Source organism: Chiloscyllium punctatum, chromosome X (assembly GCF_047496795.1).
Source record: "Chiloscyllium punctatum isolate Juve2018m chromosome X, sChiPun1.3, whole genome shotgun sequence".
In the NCBI taxonomy this organism is placed as follows: domain Eukaryota; kingdom Metazoa; phylum Chordata; class Chondrichthyes; order Orectolobiformes; family Hemiscylliidae; genus Chiloscyllium; species Chiloscyllium punctatum.
The window spans coordinates 32,008,113-32,027,791 of NC_092791.1; the positions used below are offsets into that span (position 1 = coordinate 32,008,113).

The 19,679-nt window shown below is 39.7% G+C and overlaps 1 protein-coding gene across 1 annotated transcript in view; it reads right to left on the reverse strand.

Moving 5' to 3' along the window:
• Positions 1-3,202: 3,202 nt before the first annotated feature.
• The window catches only part of nemp1 (nuclear envelope integral membrane protein 1), a 33,800-nt gene continuing 17,323 nt past the window's right edge, over positions 3,203-19,679 (reverse strand). Inside the window, exons 3-9 of the mRNA XM_072567392.1 lie at positions 16,936-17,158; positions 15,992-16,064; positions 13,251-13,344; positions 12,550-12,664; positions 8,763-8,988; positions 7,378-7,551; positions 3,203-4,386 (exon numbers count right to left, since the gene is read on the reverse strand). Coding sequence (XP_072423493.1) covers positions 4,251-4,386; positions 7,378-7,551; positions 8,763-8,988; positions 12,550-12,664; positions 13,251-13,344; positions 15,992-16,064; positions 16,936-17,158 — 1,041 coding nt within the window. The 3' untranslated portion in view covers positions 3,203-4,250. The remainder of the gene's footprint in view (positions 4,387-7,377; positions 7,552-8,762; positions 8,989-12,549; positions 12,665-13,250; positions 13,345-15,991; positions 16,065-16,935; positions 17,159-19,679) is intronic.

The following is a 19,679-nucleotide window of genomic DNA, read 5'->3' on the forward strand; positions in this document are numbered from 1 at the left end:
AAAACGTCCCTTTTTTTCCAGGTGATGGAAGCTAGCAGAGGAAAAAAAGTGTATTGAAATATGCTGCATTGAATTGTGGGTGAATCTGGTGGTAGCTCACACTCCGTCACACTATATCTAGGTAACCAGCAGTACCTCATCAGTGTCACAATTTCACTCCCAGATCAGGAGCAGGATACTTAATGTAAACCATGATATTGCAACATTTCCAATTTGTTTATGTGCTTCCAGGTTGACCGTGCAATTCAATTTATTCAGTTGGCCACAATCTGGATATAGTTCATAGCATCAAAATTCAATTAATAGGTATTTTTAATATTTCTTAGTTAATTCTGGCCATTCTTAAAATTGTAAACTTTGTGGCTTGCAGAATTCTGGCAAGCAGCAGTATTTATTTCCACTTTAAAGAAAAAAGGTGCCTCACAATGGGAAAAAAAAGAGGCAACAGAATCTCCTCTAGTAACATTTGGAGAACAGGGGAGCTTAGCCTAATAGTTTTCCCTCAGTCTTTTCTCAACTGAAACAGAAGTATAGAGTGCATTGAATATTGTATGCAGAAAATAGTTCATCAATAATTGCAATCAATTCCATAAAACAAGGGGAAATGTGTCAACTATTTGAAAAGAGTAACCTTGTTTTGAATTACAAATTTAAAGCATATGTCATCACCGGAATGATAGTTCATTTTACTTTTGCTTTCAGTTATTCCTACATCTTTCCCATTGTTCACAGGGAGCTGATAATGCTGTTGTACAACAGACTAAGAAATTTAAAGATTTCTAATCACTCGGTTTGGTCTGTGCATGACTCCAGACCCAAAGGAATGTGGTCAACTCTTAAATGCCATCTGAAATGTTTGAGTCAAGCACTCAGTTGAATCAAACTGCCACAGAAGAGTCGAAAAGGAATGAAACTGGCAGACCACTTAGCAATGACTTAGGTACACTTATTGACCCTATAAAGTCCTACTTACTAGCACATTGGGGCTTCTGCTAAAATTGAGAGAGCTGTCCCACAAACCAGTCAACCAAAGGGCTGACATAGTCATACACACCAAATCATACCTTCCAGACAATAACCCATGAGTACATCTGTCCAACTGGCAGGACAGACCCAATTGAGGCAACAGGACAGTGACAAGCAGTCGGAGGGAAATGGCTATGAAGCCCTCAACATTGACTCCAGATCGAATAAAATCTCATGGCCTACGTTCAAACATTGGCAAGTTTCTTAAATACCACCTACTACCCTCCCTCAGCTGATGAATCAATACTTCTCACTGTGGAACATTTGGAGAAAACACCAAGGGTGGCAAGGGCACAAGAGTTGCAACTTCAACGTCCATCACCCAAGAGTGGCTCAACAGCATCACAACTGACATGGCAGGGTTCTGAAAAATACATCTGCTACATTCGGCCTGTAGCAGATGAAGGGAACAACCCAGTAGTCCTCACCCCACCAATTTACCTGTCACAGATGCACCTGTCTGCGTAGCAGTAAATGTAGTTTAATCCTTGTGAAAGTTAGTTTGATCCTCACAGTAAGAACACCCTTCTTCATACTGTGGCTGTTTCACTGTGCTGAATGGGACAGATCTAGTAATTCATTGATGAGAGTGTGGTTTTAAGGAGCCCTGCCAAAACTGAAGTTAATGGGAATGTATGGAAAAACACCCCTCTGGTTGGAGTCACAAAGGAAGGCCATTGTACTTGTTGGAGGTCAATTATCTCAGTCCCAGGATATTTCTGCAGGAGTTCCTCAAAGTAATGCCCTAGAGATTTATAAAATCATGAGGGGCATGGATAGGGTGAATAGTCACGTCTTTTCCCCAGGGCAGGGGAGTCAAAAACTAGAAGGCATAGGTTTAAAGTGAGAAGGGAAAGATTTAAAAAGGGACCCAACAGTCAACTTTTTCATGTAGAAGGTGGTGCATGTATGAAATGAACTGCCAGAGGACGTGGTGGAGGCTATTACAATTACAACATTTAGAAGGCATCTGGATGGCTTCATGAATAGGAAGAATTTAAAGGGATCTGGTGAAGTGCTGGAAAACAGGATGAGATTAATTTAGGATATCTGGTTGGCATGAATGAGTTGGACCGAAGGGTCTGTTTCGTGCTGTACATTTCTATGACTATGTCTAAAGCAGTCTGCGAATGTGCAGCAAGACCAGGAAAACATTTAGGCTTAAATGGGAAGTGACACTTGGACCACAAGTGCTGAACAATGAACAATGCTCTCCAACAAAACAGAATCCAACCATTACCGTCACCAAATCCCCCCACTATCAAATTCTGGATGCTACCAATTATGAGAAACTTTACCAACCATTAACTATTGTGGTAACAAGAACAGATAAGAGACTGGGAATTCTTCAAGTAACTCATCTCCTGGCTCCCAAAACTTGCCCATTGTCTATAAGGCACAAGTCAGTAGTGTGAAGAAATATAATATTTGCCTGGATGAGCATGGCCTCAACCAGAAGTTTGGCATTCATGAGATGTGGTGGCTTTGATGGCTGGGTCAGCATTTATTTCCCATCCCGAGCTACCTTCAAGATAATGATGAGCTGCTTTCGTGAACCGTCCATTTGGTGGAGGTAGACCCACACCCAACAAATGAAGACAAAGCAGCCCTCCATCTCAAATTTAAATATTCCTCTTTGAGGCCATGCAGGACAAAACAGACAGTTGATCAACACCTTATCCACCACATTCAACATTCATTGTCTGGAACACCAAAAGACAGAAGTGACACAATGTACTATCCTCAAAATACACTACACCAATTCACCAAGATTCCTTTGACTGGACCTTCCAAACAGGTGACCTCCACCACCTTGAAGGACAAAGGGCTGATGACACGCAGAAAAACCAACAGCAGGTTTTCTCCACATCACACACCATCCTCACTTGGAACTGTATCGCTCTTCCTTCACTATTGTGGGAAGGAATGCCCAAGGTTATGTACTCCTGCACCAGATGGTTCAAGACAGCAGCTCACCATTATCTTCAAGGACAACAAATCCTAACCTTGCCAGTGGTGCTACATCCCACGATAGAACATATCCAGTGAAAGAATTTTTTAAAAATATGTTACTGGACCTGATTTGCTTTAAAGCTACTTTAAGGACAGAAGATATTGTCATCCAGCTAAAGATAGTTCACTTTTTTAAAATATTAAATCTAACCCCCATGCAGCATCAGGGAAAGGAAAATTACCAGCACAAGACCCAAAACATGTGATCAAATAGTTTAAAAATGACAACTGCTACAAGAAAAACTTGTCACAATTCCTTATACTGTACTGCTTCATGTTTTGAAAAAGGAGCTCTGAAAGGTGTTGTTTGCAAATGTATAAATTACAAACATCAAAGTCTTGGCAACTTGGTGACATCAGAGTTGATATAATCTGGTTGAATATATCGCTACAGTTAATCTTTATATTCTCAGTTAGAGGTTCACATTTTGTATAAAGCACACAGTAAGAAACTGACATTAAAACAATAGCAAATAGTTCACTTAAAAAAAATCAAATAGTAACAATTGAGCTGCCAAAATCTGCCTCCACTGTACACGCAGTTATTCAACTGAAGAAACTTGTATAGTCTGTATCCAACCTTTCCACTGCTAAGCAATAAACAGAAAAAGAGTGATGCTGTCAGAGTTTCAAAGTAAAATGTATTTTAGAAGCTAAATTTAGATAAGAAAAAAATTAAACATTTTTGAAAATTCAATTAGGCTTTTGAAAGATTTCTCTCAGTTAAAAAATTCAAAACTGCTACTTGTGGTTTTCATTTCCCACCCCTATAGATCATAGCAACTATTGTTTCCACAGTGTATTTATGTCTGTTGGTTTCCTTGAACTCCAAGCAGTGCATCAGTGACATTCTTAAAAGTCAAGGACTGGTCAGTAAAGTCATTAAAAATAGCAACACCTGAGAAGGGACCAAATTCAGGGACACTACACCAAACCTTTGAGAGTATTTTTGCAAACTTAATCCAAACTTGCTGCACACAGCACATCAGTTCCAGTCCTTCTAATCCAGTCCAGTTTGGAAACATTCCATTGAATTAAATGAATTGCTGAATGTACATTTGCAATTTTTTGTCTTTTTGATCATTTCAATATTTCAAATGACAAGTCAAGCATGAAGCAGCACAAGCAGCCTCCTCCAGTATGGAAGCGAGCTTGGTTTTGATACACAGATCTCACTCCGATTGGGGAACATGTACTATCTAGGCCCAGTCTCAAGATTCGTCATCATCGAAACCATTGTCGTAGATTTCATCCTCTAAAAATAATCCACCTAATCCATATTCTTGTTCATGAACAGAAATTTCGTTGGGATTGAGATGAGACTTTCCTTCAACAAAGTCAGCAAATCTGCAGGATGAGACATAGATTCCTCTGTTATACCAATATCCCAAACTTAACAGCTATTAAAAAAAATCAAAAAACGGTTACAAATAAGATTTTTAAAAAACATACAATAAACATTTTGAAAATTTCAAAATACAACACTTCATGCAGTTATTAAAAAGACAAACCGACAATTTTAGAAAGAGCATCAGTTGGTCCTAGAATCACTTTATCCACAAATTATGCAAACACACTTTCCCCTCTCTATTCCAAAGCATGGATCTTTAAGACCCAAGAGGCGTCTGATATCTAACAAGACACTTATCGTTTGTATCTGTAGATTATGTATGTCAGCAGCCAGCTCAACAGAGGGGCAATGACAACTGGATCCTATCTTCCTTTTATTTTAATTTAATCAATTTGTTTGGACATGATACAACACACCTCCGGAGCAGGTGAAGCTTGAATCTGGAACCCAGAGGTAGGGACACCACAGCTGCACCGTAAGACCCCAATATATTTAATCAAATGTGCGTAGACATGTTAAGACATGCCTCAGAGGTGGGTGGGACTTGAAACTGGATCTTCTGACCCAGCTTCCTCTCCTTGTGTCCACAGCCACAGTTTTCAATATGCCATTAGAGCGCAGCCAGAAGCAGAAACCCTGGCTGGCATGAACTCTCCAAAGCCTAGAGTACGGAGGTCAGTTTCAGCACTCTTACCATCATGCCATACGAGATCAACTATATACCGGACCAGAGATCAAATATAGGAGCTTTCTGCCTGTGTGATCTCTCACTCAGCAATGCACTTGGCATCTCAGACAGCAGCTGGTGAAATTTAACTTCTGTTAATAAATTTGGTGTTGAAGGTGATCAGTGATGGTGTTCATGAAACCACTGTTGATTGTCATAAAAACCCATCTGGTTCATTTATGTCCTTCAGTGAAGGAAATCTATCATCCTTTCCTAATCTAACCTCCATGTGACTTCAGACTCACAGTGGGGATCTCTTAATTGTCCCTTTGAAATGGCCCAGTGACATATTCAGTTTGAGCACTATGAGGGATGCGTAACAAATGCTGGCCTGCTGATATCCAGGAAATGATAAATAATAAAATATTCCAGATAGCCACTTTGACCTTTCATTACAGAACTTACTACTCAGGGAATGAAGTGTGATCTCCTCCCCCCCACCCACCCCAAAAAGCTTAGCTTCCTCGATATTCGCACATTGCAGTTTTCACACTTCGTTATCCAACCATGACAAGTAGGTGTAAAGACAATGCATCTCTCCAATATGGCACCAAGTGAACGTTGCAGAAGTCAAGCAAGAGTCTTGACCAATAATTAGAATTTTTCTTACAAAAAAGAATCACGTTCTCTGACATCTTACCATCTTGATGGATGTGGTTAAAGCTAGGAAAAATTATTTTTGCAAATTCAGTCTGTGAAAGCAGCAGGCTTGATGGGTCAGATCACCCTTCATTATTTAATCTTTTAGGCTTTTCTGGGTTTTAATTTGGAGTTGGATACAGTGCTGACACTCAACTTGCGTGCATCAACCCACAAAGAAAACAGCACATTTACAATCTGCAATTTCTGCACATACCAAAATACTAATGCAAGGATTATGTCTTTTTATTGTGTTTTGTAAATTGTGAAATAAGAAAGAACCATTTTAAAGCTAGCGTTTTGAAAGGATGCCTGCAAGGTTTGAAAGCAAGTAAGCCAGCACTCTTGTCAAGCATCATAAATAGCTGAAATAAAATAAAGAAGGTGGATGCTGGAAATACAACAAAAACAGAAATTGCTGGAGAAACTCAGCAGGTCCGACTGCATCTTTGGACAGATAGCACAGTTAACATTTTGGGTTGGTGCCCTTCTTCAGAAAGTAGCTAGCAAAAAGCTGGTATATACCGAAGACAGCCAGGGTGGGTGAAAGGAGTAAGTGATAGATGGAGAGAGAGCCCAAAGGGAGAGAAGGACAGGCAGATAAAGGGAGCTAGGCAAAAGTGAGGACTGCAGATGCTGGAAACCAGAGTTTAGATCAGAGTGGTGCTGGAAAAGCACAGCAGGTCAGGCAGCATCTGAGGAGCAGGAAAATCGATGTTTTGGGCAAAAGCCCTGATGAAGGACTTTTGCCTGAAACGTTGATTTTCCTGCTCCTCAGATGCTGCCTGACCTGCTGTGCTTTTCCAGCACCACTTTGATCTAGACAAAGGGAGCTGCCGATGGGGACCTTTACGATACTTACCATCATCAAAGACTACGGTAATTGAACAAGTTATAGCTCAGGAGCTGACACACTGGACTGCAGTCAAACTCACTTCAAACCTGAAGAAATCCAGTTAATCTTTCCTTCAGCAGTTGCTGTAAGGTGAAACTTCTAATTGATAAATCAAACATTTTAAAAGTGAACCAACTGCCCTGTGCCTCTTGCAAATCAGTGGAAGTATTTGGAAAAGGAAAGTCAGAAGTCTACCGAACTGTTTATCCAGTTTTTGTTTCCTTCCTTCCAGGTGTTCTTTCCATGTTTGTATGTCTGTGTAAAAGGGAGTTTATATGGAGATTAGAATTTTAATTGTATGTCAATTATTTGTTATATGTCAATGGTTCAGAATGGTTTACCTGTTGCTATAATCGAATTAGTTGTAATAAATAATAATGCTCATTAAGTACAGAAACCTGCTCCATGCTTTCTATCAAGCTGGGTCTGAAAATCAGGTCAAATGGGTAGTTTTGAGTACTTTAAAATTTTGAACATTTGTGATGACCCCAGGAATAGCAGGGCTCAGTTTCAAGGACACCTGATCTCAGTTGTACGATCAAGGGCAGATAATTAACTAAGGCTTGGATGCTTCTTTAACCAAAAGGTGAAATGAGAAAAAAAAAGTTATCCAAGGTCTTGCACATCAACCAACTACCAGCTCGAGGGCCTGAAACAGGCTTTTTGCCCATGTTTCTTAGGGAATAGAGAAAGAGTATTTAAATACATTTTAATGATAAGCATTACCTCTTTGGTGTTGTAAGTCTGGACACCATTTTCCATGCATTGAACTCAGGGCTACTGCAGTAGTGTTGCAGCTCCATCAGGGCTTTCTGCGTTTCTACTTCTCCTTGCCTCTGATATTCCTCCTCAGTTAGAAGCTTTCGGGGTTTTGGCTTGCCTCTTATCTTGAACACTTGTCTAAAATTAGAGTTTAAAAATTTTGAAACATCACCAATTATTAAGGAGTGTTTTTTTCCCCTTTTTCTCCAATTCCAGGGTTTACCTTGCAACAGTCAACACTTTCTCCTCTTCAGTATGTACCCAAAATCACCTGATTTTAAGAGTATATGTTTATTATACACTTAAAAATTATTTGAATTTAGACAAATCAAAAGGACCAGTCCATCAAATGACCAGAATCCTTACCGGAAACTAAATTATTTTGCCAAGTTCTCTATGCATTTTAGGAGCCATTAAACAATCTTAAGGACAAATGATTAAATGATTTCCAGGCCTTTACCTATTTACAACCTGTCCCAGGTGCTGTCTCTAAATTATCCTTCTTTCATAACATTGCAGTGATGTGCCTATTGGTACAATACTAACAGGGTCAGCAATGTAAGCAAGGCATCATTGCATAGCAATGCATTAATGCCTATTGGAAACGTGCACTCTCGTTAAACAACTCAATTTATGAGTTCATTCTTGGGATTGCTGGTTAGCTCAAAATTCAACATCCATTCCTTTCTGCTCTGGAAAAGGTGGTGTTGAGCTGCCTTCTTGAACCTCTGCATTCCTTGGGGGTGTAACTTAATGCCTTCGTTTTATCATTTTTACTTTTCTGAAAAAAAACAACAGTTCCAATTACAGTCACTCAGCTATGTAGTGAAAGCAGCACAGAACAATTTCTGAAAGTTACTTGATACTGGTATAAAGACACAAACTGGTGTCCTCAAAATACCCCTTCCCAAACTCCTCTAAGAATCATCTTAAAACTTACCACATCAACCAAGCTTTTAGTCACCTGGTTTTCTTCATGGGCTTGGCAAATCATTTTGTGATTACATCTCTGAAGTGCCTTAGGATGTTTTTCTATATTAAAAGGCACTGCATAAACATATTATTATCTCAAGTAGAAATGCAAATCAAGACTTGGATTCAAATTCTGTTCTCCACGTTATTGCTGTACATCTAGCATTGGCGTCATGAATCCTTTTCCAAAACCAGTGTCAAGATATTCTCTTCAATAATTAGTTTTAGTTTTCTCTGGCATTACTCTGCTACAAAGCAGACAATGTGATTCACTTGTTCCAAACAAAAGGACAACAAATCTGGTTTTGTCCATTTGCTCACAGCTGAACATTAAGTTATTTAAATTTCAGGGAAGAGTTTCTACACAAAATACTTACTTGTATGCCGTGTACATCCACCTAAGTGGACGCTCTAGGTTCTTGATGCAGAAAGCTACAATGATGAGTGCCAGAGCAACTTGTTGTACTTGGATACCAAAGTATATTAGTAACAGTCCAATGAGTTGTAGGGCCCAGTTTAGAAGATTGATACTTCTGTCCTCCTCCAGTGGACCATACTTATAACAGACAGCAAAACTGACAAAGGCAGATATTGTCACATAACCTGAAACAGCAATAGTATAGGAAGAAAAACCTTCATAAAATTACATAATATCTGTTTTAGCTTCATAATCTGTATGTCACAGTCTAGGTAATTTCTCATTTGCACTGTGCTAATAACCAAGGGCTAACAGGAGGCAGGTACACTCAACACTACTATTTGGCAAAGTGAGGGGGGCTGGCAGAATAATGAAGGCAGAAGAGTGTTAAAGTACCTTTTTACTGGTACAAACATGGTATTTTACCAGGGCCAACTATTGTTTTCTCTCCTCCGCCCCCTCGCCCTAGATAGTGAGAGCAAGTTTTTTTTTGTGTGGGTGTGGGGGAGGAGGGGGGAGGTCAGTGGTAAAACTTGTGTTTTTTTTTTGAATTAGCAACCAAGCAGGATGTTCGTCAGAATGAGTTTTCTGCTGGAAGAGAATTAAGGAATAAGGAGTCACTGAAGTGGGCCTTGCTACTGGAGAAAAGTGGTTGCATAATGGTAATAGCATTGGACTAATAATCCATAATCCCAGGCTAATGTTCTGGGCACTGGCTCAAATCCCACCATGATGACGCAATACGAATTCAATAAAAATCTGGAATAAAATGTGAGCCTAATGGCAAACACGTAACCCTACTGTTGATTGTCATAAAAACCCACTGGGTTCACTAATGCCCTTTAGGGAAGAAAATCTGCCATCCTTAACTGGTCTGGCCTAAATGTGACTCCAGACCCATAGCAATGTGCTGCTGCCCTCTGAAATGGCCCCAACAACCCAGTCAGTACAAGCAGCAATTAGGGACAGGCAATAAATACTGGCCGAGCTAGTGACACCCACAAAAGATTTTTTTTAAAAGTTGGCTCAAGGATACTCCAAAGACAACATGAAATCATTTTCCAGGAACACTGGAAGACTCAATTTAGCATTGCCAGAGAGAAGGGGGCCTGCTGAAAAGCTTGGAACTTAATCCTTAAGGCTACATATTTACTGGAAGGGTGACATTAAAGTAAAAATGTATCAAAAGTATTTCCTTTGTTCATGGAATGTTGACGCCACTGGCTGGACAGCATTTGTTGCCTATCTCTAATCGGCACATGAACTGACTGGCTTGCTAGGACCATTTCAGAGGCCCATTAAGTGTCAAACACTATGCTGTGGGTCTGGAGTCACATGTAGGCTAGACCAGGTAAGGATGAGAGATTTCCTTCCCTGAAGTACATTAGTGAAGCAGATAGGTTCTTACAACAATTGATGATAGTTACAAAGACACCATTAGGCAAGCATATATTTAACTGTTCATTAGTTTACGAGTGGTATCTTTTCTTGAGCTTACTGTATTAGTTGCATGTTATGCAATATTTTGTCTATCTTGACTTTAGCTTGTTTGTTACAATTAAAGTCTTAAAGCACAAAATTGTCCTTCAGTTATTTCTGTTGGACATTGGAGAATTCATTCCTTAAAAAGTTAACTGGTCTCTTCAAGGACTGTAACAATTACAAAGGAGGAAAAACAATAAGAGTGAATACCAGGTTCCTTCTCAATTCACATTTTTGTTGCTGACAAAAGCATTGGTAGAGATTGAAGTTGGTCACCTAGCTAGCTCGAATGTCATATGTCACTGAGGAGACAACAGAAATATTTTTCCAAGTATCAAAATCTGCACTTTCTTGCTTTTTACACTACTGTCCTCCCATGTGATACACACCAGTTCCCTAGGCAAAAAAAAACACACACTAATGACTCAGTAATATAAATCCATAAAAGTCAACAACACTTCCAATTTGGAAATATTATCAAACAGGAAGACTGTGCTTTAAGAAAGAGAGCACTTAGAGGAATAGAGTGACAGAGATGTACAGCACTGAAACAGACCCTTCGGTCCAACCCGTCCATGCCAACCAGATATCCCAAACCAATCTAGTCTCATTTGCCAGCACGAGGCCCATATCCCTCTAAACCCTTCCGATTCATATACCCATCCAAACGCCTTTTAAATGCTGTAATTGTACCAGCCTCCACCACTTCCTCTGGCAGTTCATTCCATACACACACCACCTTCTGCGTGAAAACAGTTGCCCCTTAGGTCGGTTTTATATCTTTCCCCCCTCACCCTAAACCTGTGCACTCTAGTTCTGGAGTCCCCCATCCCAGGAAAAGACCTTGTCTATTTACCCTAGCCATGCCCCTCATGATTTTATAAGGTCACCCCTCAGCCTCCAAAACTCCAGGGAAAACAGTCCCAGCCTATTCAGCCTTTCCCTGTAGCTCCAATCCTCCAACCCTGGCAACATCCTTGCTAGCTGAAAATGTGTTGCTGGAAAAGCACAGCAGGTCAGGCAGCATCCAAGAAGCAGGAGAATCAACATTTCGGGCATGAGCCCTTCTTCAGGAAAGGATGTTGGATAAAGTTAAACAAGCACACAATTTGGCCAATTATTCCTCTTCTGCTGTGTACAATACCATGGTTATTCTATTGACAAATGGCACCATGTGACATTTATCGTCTCCCATCAACTATCCCACACAATGGAAGCAGAAACAACTTGCACATACTCCCAAGAGCTGAGTGAGTTTTTGGCTCTTTTCCCACAAAGGCATTTGTTAAAAAATACTAGAGCTTGAGAGTTTCTGATCTGGTCCCTCACACAGAACACAAATCAATTAAACTGAGTTCTCCTCTGGAAATATAGCTCAGAACCTCATGGAGGCCGTTTGCCTCATTCACGCTTTTTTATGGAAAGGAGAAAACACTTGGGAGATAAAAGTTCCAAAGATAGGACTTAGCCTCAGTTTTGTTTATCCAGTATCACGGGAGGTACGGTTTTATATCCAGTGTTAAGAGAATGTAGTTTCAGTATCTCAAGACAGTGTATTCATCCTTGGCTATTAACCTCAACACCAATATAATTATACAATTGAAGTAATGGTCTGAAGGTAAAGTCACTAGCTGCAAAATCCTTTTGAAATGAGAGTAAAAGCTATCACTTTACTAATAGGAGCATAGAGAATGGAGGTCATGTTGAACTAATGCCTTATACAAGTTTAACTTCAGTGGGAGTATCATGTACAGTTCTGGATACCATACTTCAGGAAAAACATGAATGAATTGGAGAGTGGAGAAGATTTACAAGCAAGGTTCCAGGGATGAGAAACTTCAATTATGAAGATAGATTGGAGAAGTTGGGTCTATTTTCTTTGAAGAAAAGAAGGCTAACTGGAGATCTGATAGAAGTTTTCAAAATCATGAGGGGTCTAAACAGAGCAGAAGCCAATGTAACACAGGAAAAACCTTTTTCACACAAGTAGTTCGGATCTGGAATGCACTGTCTGGAAGCATGGTAGAGGCAGATTCAATAGAGGCATTCAAAAGAGCATTGGATGCTCACAAACAATGTGAAGAGTTATGAGAAAAAACAGGGGAATATTACCAAGTCACAACACTCAGAGAACTGGTGCAGACATGGGCTAAATGGCCTCCTTCTGCACCAAGAAAATGGAGATGTTGCAGGAATCAAACTACTGGAAGTCATTTTATAATAAATTCTATGTCTACTACATTAAAAACAGTAAACTATCTCACCTAAAACATACTGCCAACACTCTCTTAGCAGAAAACGTAAATTCCTCAGTGTCACTTGGATCAGGTACAGAGACACGGACCAACCGCCTGCCATCAGCAAGTAGAGAGAACTTTTCTACAAAGTAAAGGGAGAAAAAAAATTTGAAAAGTTAACAATTTTCTTTGGTGTTTAACTACATGGGGAACATTCATCCTGGATCGTGGAACAGTCAAAGCAACATTCAGATACAAAAGGAAAACTCCAACTTTCTGAACAGTCAATTTTGTTCTTCCCCAAAGTAATCTTCACAATAATCACTTAACCAGCAAACTATCCCATTCAAATACACCAGTATCTCGGATAAAACAGAAACTCGGAATGTGTCTACCCAGCTTCCGGCAATACACATAGCAGATAACTCCTCTTAATTCAGCATATTATAAGTTCACTAAAAGTATTTTGAAGACAAAATTCACAGTGGTACAGAAATTACTCCTCTTTGGAGATGGGAACATTTCACATGGGTTTCACCTTGTACCAAGCATGCATTATGTTTGGAAACACCAATGTGACAACGGCTACAAAAAATGTGAAGATGTTCAGATATTCATCATTATTACAAAAAAACTAAATTACTGTAGCAGGTCATGCTCACAAAACAGGTTACAGAAACAGAAATGAGTAAACTTTTCACACTCGGGAAAAGTGCTCATCAACCTACCTTGGGCAGTAAACGAGCGAGGACAAAGACGAGAATGAGGAGTGAAGCCAAAACTCCAAAGCCCATTCCTGTTGTATAGAAGAAAAGCTGACTCCTGAAAGGAAGAATGTCAAATATGTTTGATCTATATGTAAAATAGCAACACCAACATGACAGCATATCTCCCCTAGCACCAGCTGGTATCTTCTATAAACACAAAAAGCCAAAAATTATAAACAGACTTCCAACAAAACTCTTATTGCTGCAACCAAAATTCAAAACTATTTTTGAAAGAAAAAGAAATTGCTCCTTCCTATTGTGTCAACTTTTCCTATGTTTTCTTCCCAACCTTCAGCACAACATTCCAATTTAGAGTTTGATCAGCTAACTAACACCAGGCCTCAAATCCGGAGCCATTCACTTGATGGCATGGAAAGGCAACAGGAGTAAACTCACTAGATTCTCTCCACTCTAAAGTTCATGCAAGAAAGTAAGCCCTATTCAGATCAAAACTCACTGGACTGGACTTGAACCTCGGTCATGTCGTAGCAATAGGACAAAGAGAATTGGTCAGATTCTATTAAGAATTCAAATCTGATTATGCAATGCTCCTTAGCGAGTGAGGCATGCAGAAATAGTTACAGCTAAATAGGTCTCTCAATGAGAGCGCAACATTTGGAACTACCACCAATCAGAAGGTAAATCGGGAAATGTCAGGGATGAGGGAAAATCTGAAAGAGATGTGGGATCAAGCCAAGTAAGGAAACAGATAGTCTTTATCTTTGAGATGAAGAAATCTACACATACCTCACATTTGATGCTGGACACAAAAAAGGGCAAAAATTTGAATACAGGGGTGAAGATAGCTGTCATTCACTATACCCTCCAGTTATGAGAAGAAAAAGACAGTCAGATTTTAGATAATTAAGCCACATCATTAATCTACTGGTGAACAATCAACGTATGAAAGCAAGAGGCTATTGAGCCTGCAAGTTCACTCATCTGTTCAAGTCGGACCATCGCCAATCTCCAGCTTAACTTCATTTCCCTGCCTTGATTCTATGTCATGCAAAGTTGGACAGGAATGCATCTGTGAGGCTTCTTCCACTATCTTCCCTTGGTTCCCTTTACCCCACAGGCTCAGAGACACACTCTCCCCTTACCACACCTGAATTTTACTCTAAGATCGGACTGTATTCTGCAACTAACTCTACAGAAAACTATCCTTTATATCCTTAAAATGTTAAAGTTCCTTGAACTCAACTACAGCCAATGGACTCACTTTAGGCCTAGTATTAATTCGTCAAACGTTTATCTTAATATCTAATTAATGACTTTATTTTTTAATCTATGTAGAGATATTAATTTAACACATTTGGCTAATTATTCTGATCTATTTATATGTACTCATTTACCTTTTAAGCTTAAAAGGTGTAAAACAAATGAATTACTTAACTGAGTTGGATGTTCTGCTGTTCCTTCCTGGGCTTGTTGTCGATATCACTTTTTGACATTTTCCTCACCTCTGTCTTGGTGCTGTTGTTTGGCTCATGCATTGCGTATGACAGTGTTGTCTTTTCTGATGTGCTTTACTGCAATGCCATTGCTGCTTAGCTCTTGCAAGGTTCTTAAATGCACTGTTTATCCCGATGTACTTTGCAACACAACTGTGGTTGCCTAGCATGTGCATAGCTTTATGTTGAAAATGTGCTGCCCATTCTGATGCACCTTACTGCAATGCCATTGCTGCTTGGTTCTTGCAAAGTTTTTAAATGCACCATTCATCCCAACCACATCTGTGGTTGCCTGGAATGTGTGTTGCATTACGTTTAAAATGCGCTGTGCATTCTGATGCACTTTGCTGCACGGCCTGTTCAATTGCCTTTTGCCTGTGTTTAGGTTTGCTTTGCTGCAGTGCAGCTGTCACCTGGTTCTTTTGCGGCCTTTTTATTGCGCTGCCACTTCTGCCTGGGTCTTGCATTGCTTTTAGATGCACTACCTACTTTTGATATGTACTTCTAAAGTGTTTCAGGCATCAGATTCTTGTGCTGCTTTTAAATGTTACACATAAGGCCATTGACGCACAAATTGTTCTCCACCCTGTGGCCTTTCGATTCAAGAATAGAATTAGGAAGTATACCATAGAAACAGTAGGGATAAAAGAACCTCAAGGGCCAAGACAGGCAAGAAATTCATTGAATGGGTTAAGTGCAGTACCTGGGTTGAGATGGGTGGAAGGCGAGAGAAATTTGGAATTTGTAGAATATTACAAAAGGATGGTTGGGGGTTGGGGGTCGGGGGAGGGGGGAGGAAACAGACACATTTTGCAGAGGTGGAGTGAACTGCAGAAGGACTTGCAGCAAGCAGGACAACGTAGCTGTTAAAAAGGAAGTGAGAAGTGGTCGAAATGGCTTTGGTAAAGATAGAAACCTCTAGATGACTACATTTGAGCAGATGGCTAAGTGAGAGTTTGCGCAAGGGGACAAGGATGAACTGTTCATGTAGAATACTACACAATATTTTCAGAAGGCCAACACATTCCCTTCTCTTATCATCAAAAAAAAAGTGACAGCAGGTTTCGATCATATCTGAAGTAAGATATTCAAAACTTTAAAAAAATCAATACCCATGAGAATAGCAGACAACTACTTATTTTTAACAAAAAAACAATACACTAACCATCACCATAGCTAGTTTGCTTGCCGTGTCTCTAACATTTATTTGCTCGTGCAAAATTATTTTACTCTTTCCCTCTATCTTACCTGCTTAAGGTTTCAGAATAGAAGAACAGCAGCAGCCCAAAAGTGAAGATAAGGATCAGCTGTGGATCAAAACCTGGAAAGGATAGGACGGAGTTGAGAAGGATGCACAGTGAAGTTGTTCAACAAATATGCAGACTTAAAATTCACCCAGAAAGGATTTTTTTTAAAAAAGAGTCCCACTTCTTTCTGAATTGTTCAAATAATTTAGAACTGACTATTGTTTTATCTCCCCAAAAACATTTACGCAGGACCATCAAGTTCAGATGAAGCAGTTTCCATAATCCACAGTCAAATAGCCTGTAGATAAACATATGTGAAGCACAATCATTTGGATCAGGTTGTGGAGAGGGCTTAAGTGTGTAGGCATCGACCTCAGTACAATTCAACATATAAGAATGAAATATTCTGCATCTAACATACACCACAGACTGACTGAATCTCAGAGAGACAGTTGTCCAGAGAAGAATAAAAAAGGAATATTTTATATTCAAGAATATAAATATACTTTGTTTGTAATTTGCTTGTCAATCTGCTTCTTTGTATTATTTTACTTGTAAAAATATAATTCTGGAACCATTTAGCCTGTGTTAGAAGGACTCCAGTAGGGTGATAGTTCCCTGTTTTTCAGAAAATCAATGATATGGTGGACATATCTCACAGTCTCCAGGAAGCATTTCACCAAAATCAAGAGGGTATTTTGATTTGCCCTGTTTTTAAACCGTTGCTTGGTTTACAAAACTTCAGATTCAATTTGTAGGAAACTGCCTGTGGATAGAAACAATTGGCAAGACATTTATACAAAAAAGTCCTCAACATTATGAAAGACGTTCTATTAGAGAGAAGATGGCAGCATAGATATAAAGTAAGGAAGTGAATTTCTGCTGCAATCACAATTGCAAAATGCAAGGAATTATGACAGATCAAATGATAAAAAAAAAACTCACGTCTTGTCAACAGAACGTCATACCAAGCCTCAGTGTTGCTCGGTTCCACTTTAAAGCAGGATTTGTTGCTGAAAAGATCAATGCTAATGTAAGTTTCATTCACTTTCTCCTTTAACATGGATGCTGTCGACTCGATAATCCAACTCCACACCCCTGCAATTTCTAGCTCCTTTTCATCATCGACTTGCTTCACTTTAAATTTCTCAGAGCTGTTCACTCGGATCTAAGGAAATAAATAAAGGAAAAACCATGATAGCATGATGAACATTTCTAAGAGGTCCATTATTTATAGGTGTTCCAATACCAGTAAAAGACAACAACACTGTTACAGTTTGTACTGAGTCAGATTTTACACAAAACACTTGAAGATATGTGTTTTTTTAAGTTTATATGAGTGGAGAGGGCAGAGTGGTGAATGCGATCTATATGGACTTCAGTAGGGTGTTCGACAGGGTTCCTCATGGGAGACCGGTTAGCAAGGTTAGATCTCATGGAATACAGGGAGAATTAGTCAGTTGGATACAGAACTGGCTCAAAGGTAGAAGACAGAGGGTGGTGGTGGAGGGTTGCTTTTCAGACTGGAGGCCTGTGACCAGTGGTATGCCACAAGGATTGGGGCTAGGTCCACTGCTTTTCATCTTTTATAATAAATAATTGAGATGTGAACATAGGAGATATAGTTAGTAAGTTTGCAGATGACACCAAAATTGGAGGTGTAGTGGACAGTGAAGAACGTTACCTCAGAGTACAATGGAATCTTGATCAGAAGGGCCAAAGAGCTGAGGAGTGACAGATGGAGTTTAAATTAGATAAATGAGAGATGCTGAGTCTTGGAAAAGCAAACCAGAGCAGGATTGATACACTTAATGGTAAGGTCCTGGGGAAGATTGCTGAACAAAGAGACCTTGGAGTGCAGGTTTAGAGTTCCTTTAAAGTAGAGTCGCAGGTAGGTAGGATAGTGAAGGAGGCATTTGGTATGCTTTCCTTTATTGGTCAGAGCATTGAATAATGGTGTTGGGAAGTTATGTTACGACTGTACAGGACAGGTTAGGTTGGAATATTGCATGCAATTCTGGTCTCCCTCCTATCAGAAGGATGTTGTGAAACTTGAGAGGGTTCAGAAAAGATTTACAAGGATGTTGCCAGGGTTGGTGGATTTGAGCTATAGGGAGAGGCTGAATAAGCTGTTTTCCCTGGAGCGTCGGAGGTTGAGGGGTGACCTCATAGAGGTTTATACGGTCATGAGGGTATGGATAGGGTAAATAGGTAAGGTCTTTTCCCTAGGGTAGGGGAGTGCAGAACTAGAGGGCATAGGTTTAGGGTGAGAAAGAGGAATGATATAAATGGGACCTTTTCACGCAAAGGGTGGTGCATGTATGGAATGAGTTGCCAGAGGAAGTGGTAGAGGCTGAGACAATTACAGCATTTAAAGGCATCTGAATGGGTAAATGAATAGGAAGGGCTTTAGAGGGATATGGACCAACTGCTGGCAAACAGGACTAGATTGGATTAGGATATCTGGTCGGCATGGACGAGTTAGACCAAAGGGTCTGTTTCAGTGCTGTACATCTCTATACCTCTATATGTATTCCATTGTTCAGCATTTCTAAATGTTTGAATCATTTCACTCAGACAACTGTGTGGGAATTTACAGTTAACCATGTAACTGCTGAACGAAAGTCACAATGCCCTTTAAAAATACAATTGCTCTGCTATAACACACATTTTGTGACCGCGAATTTGCTGTAACACGATTGACGAATTGGGCATACTTTCTAAAGTGTGAACTTCTAAAACGTGTGTTCACTGTAACGTAATTACATCGCCAACACTGTTTCTAAAGCATGATTTTTTTAAATCACATGGGGTTGCACAAGAATGCAACCATTGTGCTACAGAAGAAGTGACTGTGGGAAAACCTCATTGAAAAAGGCAGAAAAATAAAATAGGTTGAACATTAAATAGGTGCTTGGAAAAGAATGTAATTATCCAGAGCCAGGAACCATACACAGATCATAAATGTGCACAAGCAATAAATATGCATTAGCAAGTTCTTCTTCTGGCACAACCACAACTTCTCCCATCCCGCTCTCACACAGTCTCAAGTTCTCAGGGCCTGCAAAATCTCATGTCACTTCTTCTAACCCATCTTCATCTCACCAAAGCTGCTCGCCACTTCTTCCATGCTGGTGCAGTGGGATAATCAAATTAATCTGATCCAATGTACTCACCCAGCCCCAAAGCACAAGTCCACATTAGCTGACAGTGTCAGAATGTAAAAGCTAAATAATGTTCATCATTTTAACGGATCAAATTAATTAGTTGGAGTTCTTTTCAATGACAAGGGTAAATATTCAGCCTGCCTAAGCTGCAGAAACAAAATAAAACAATATTAAAAAGGAGTATTCATTTTTGACAATTCAACTGGTTTGTGTTATTATCAGACACATGCTTCCACAAACAATCACCAATCTCACACTGTACAGTCTACTTCCCTGTTTCGGCCACTCAAATTCCTCAGACTCTGATCTCGCTCAGTTTCAACAATCTGCTCTACTCACCTTCAGACAGACATAATTCTTCTACACCAAGCCAGCATCAGCATGGACCTCAGGAGGATTAGATTTGGGTTTTCATGGCTGTATATAATAGACCTGGCCAGATGGATATGATTTGATTATCCTTCCCCTCCATCAAACATTGCCGTAAACAACTGAGATTTATCTTACACATCATATTGTACC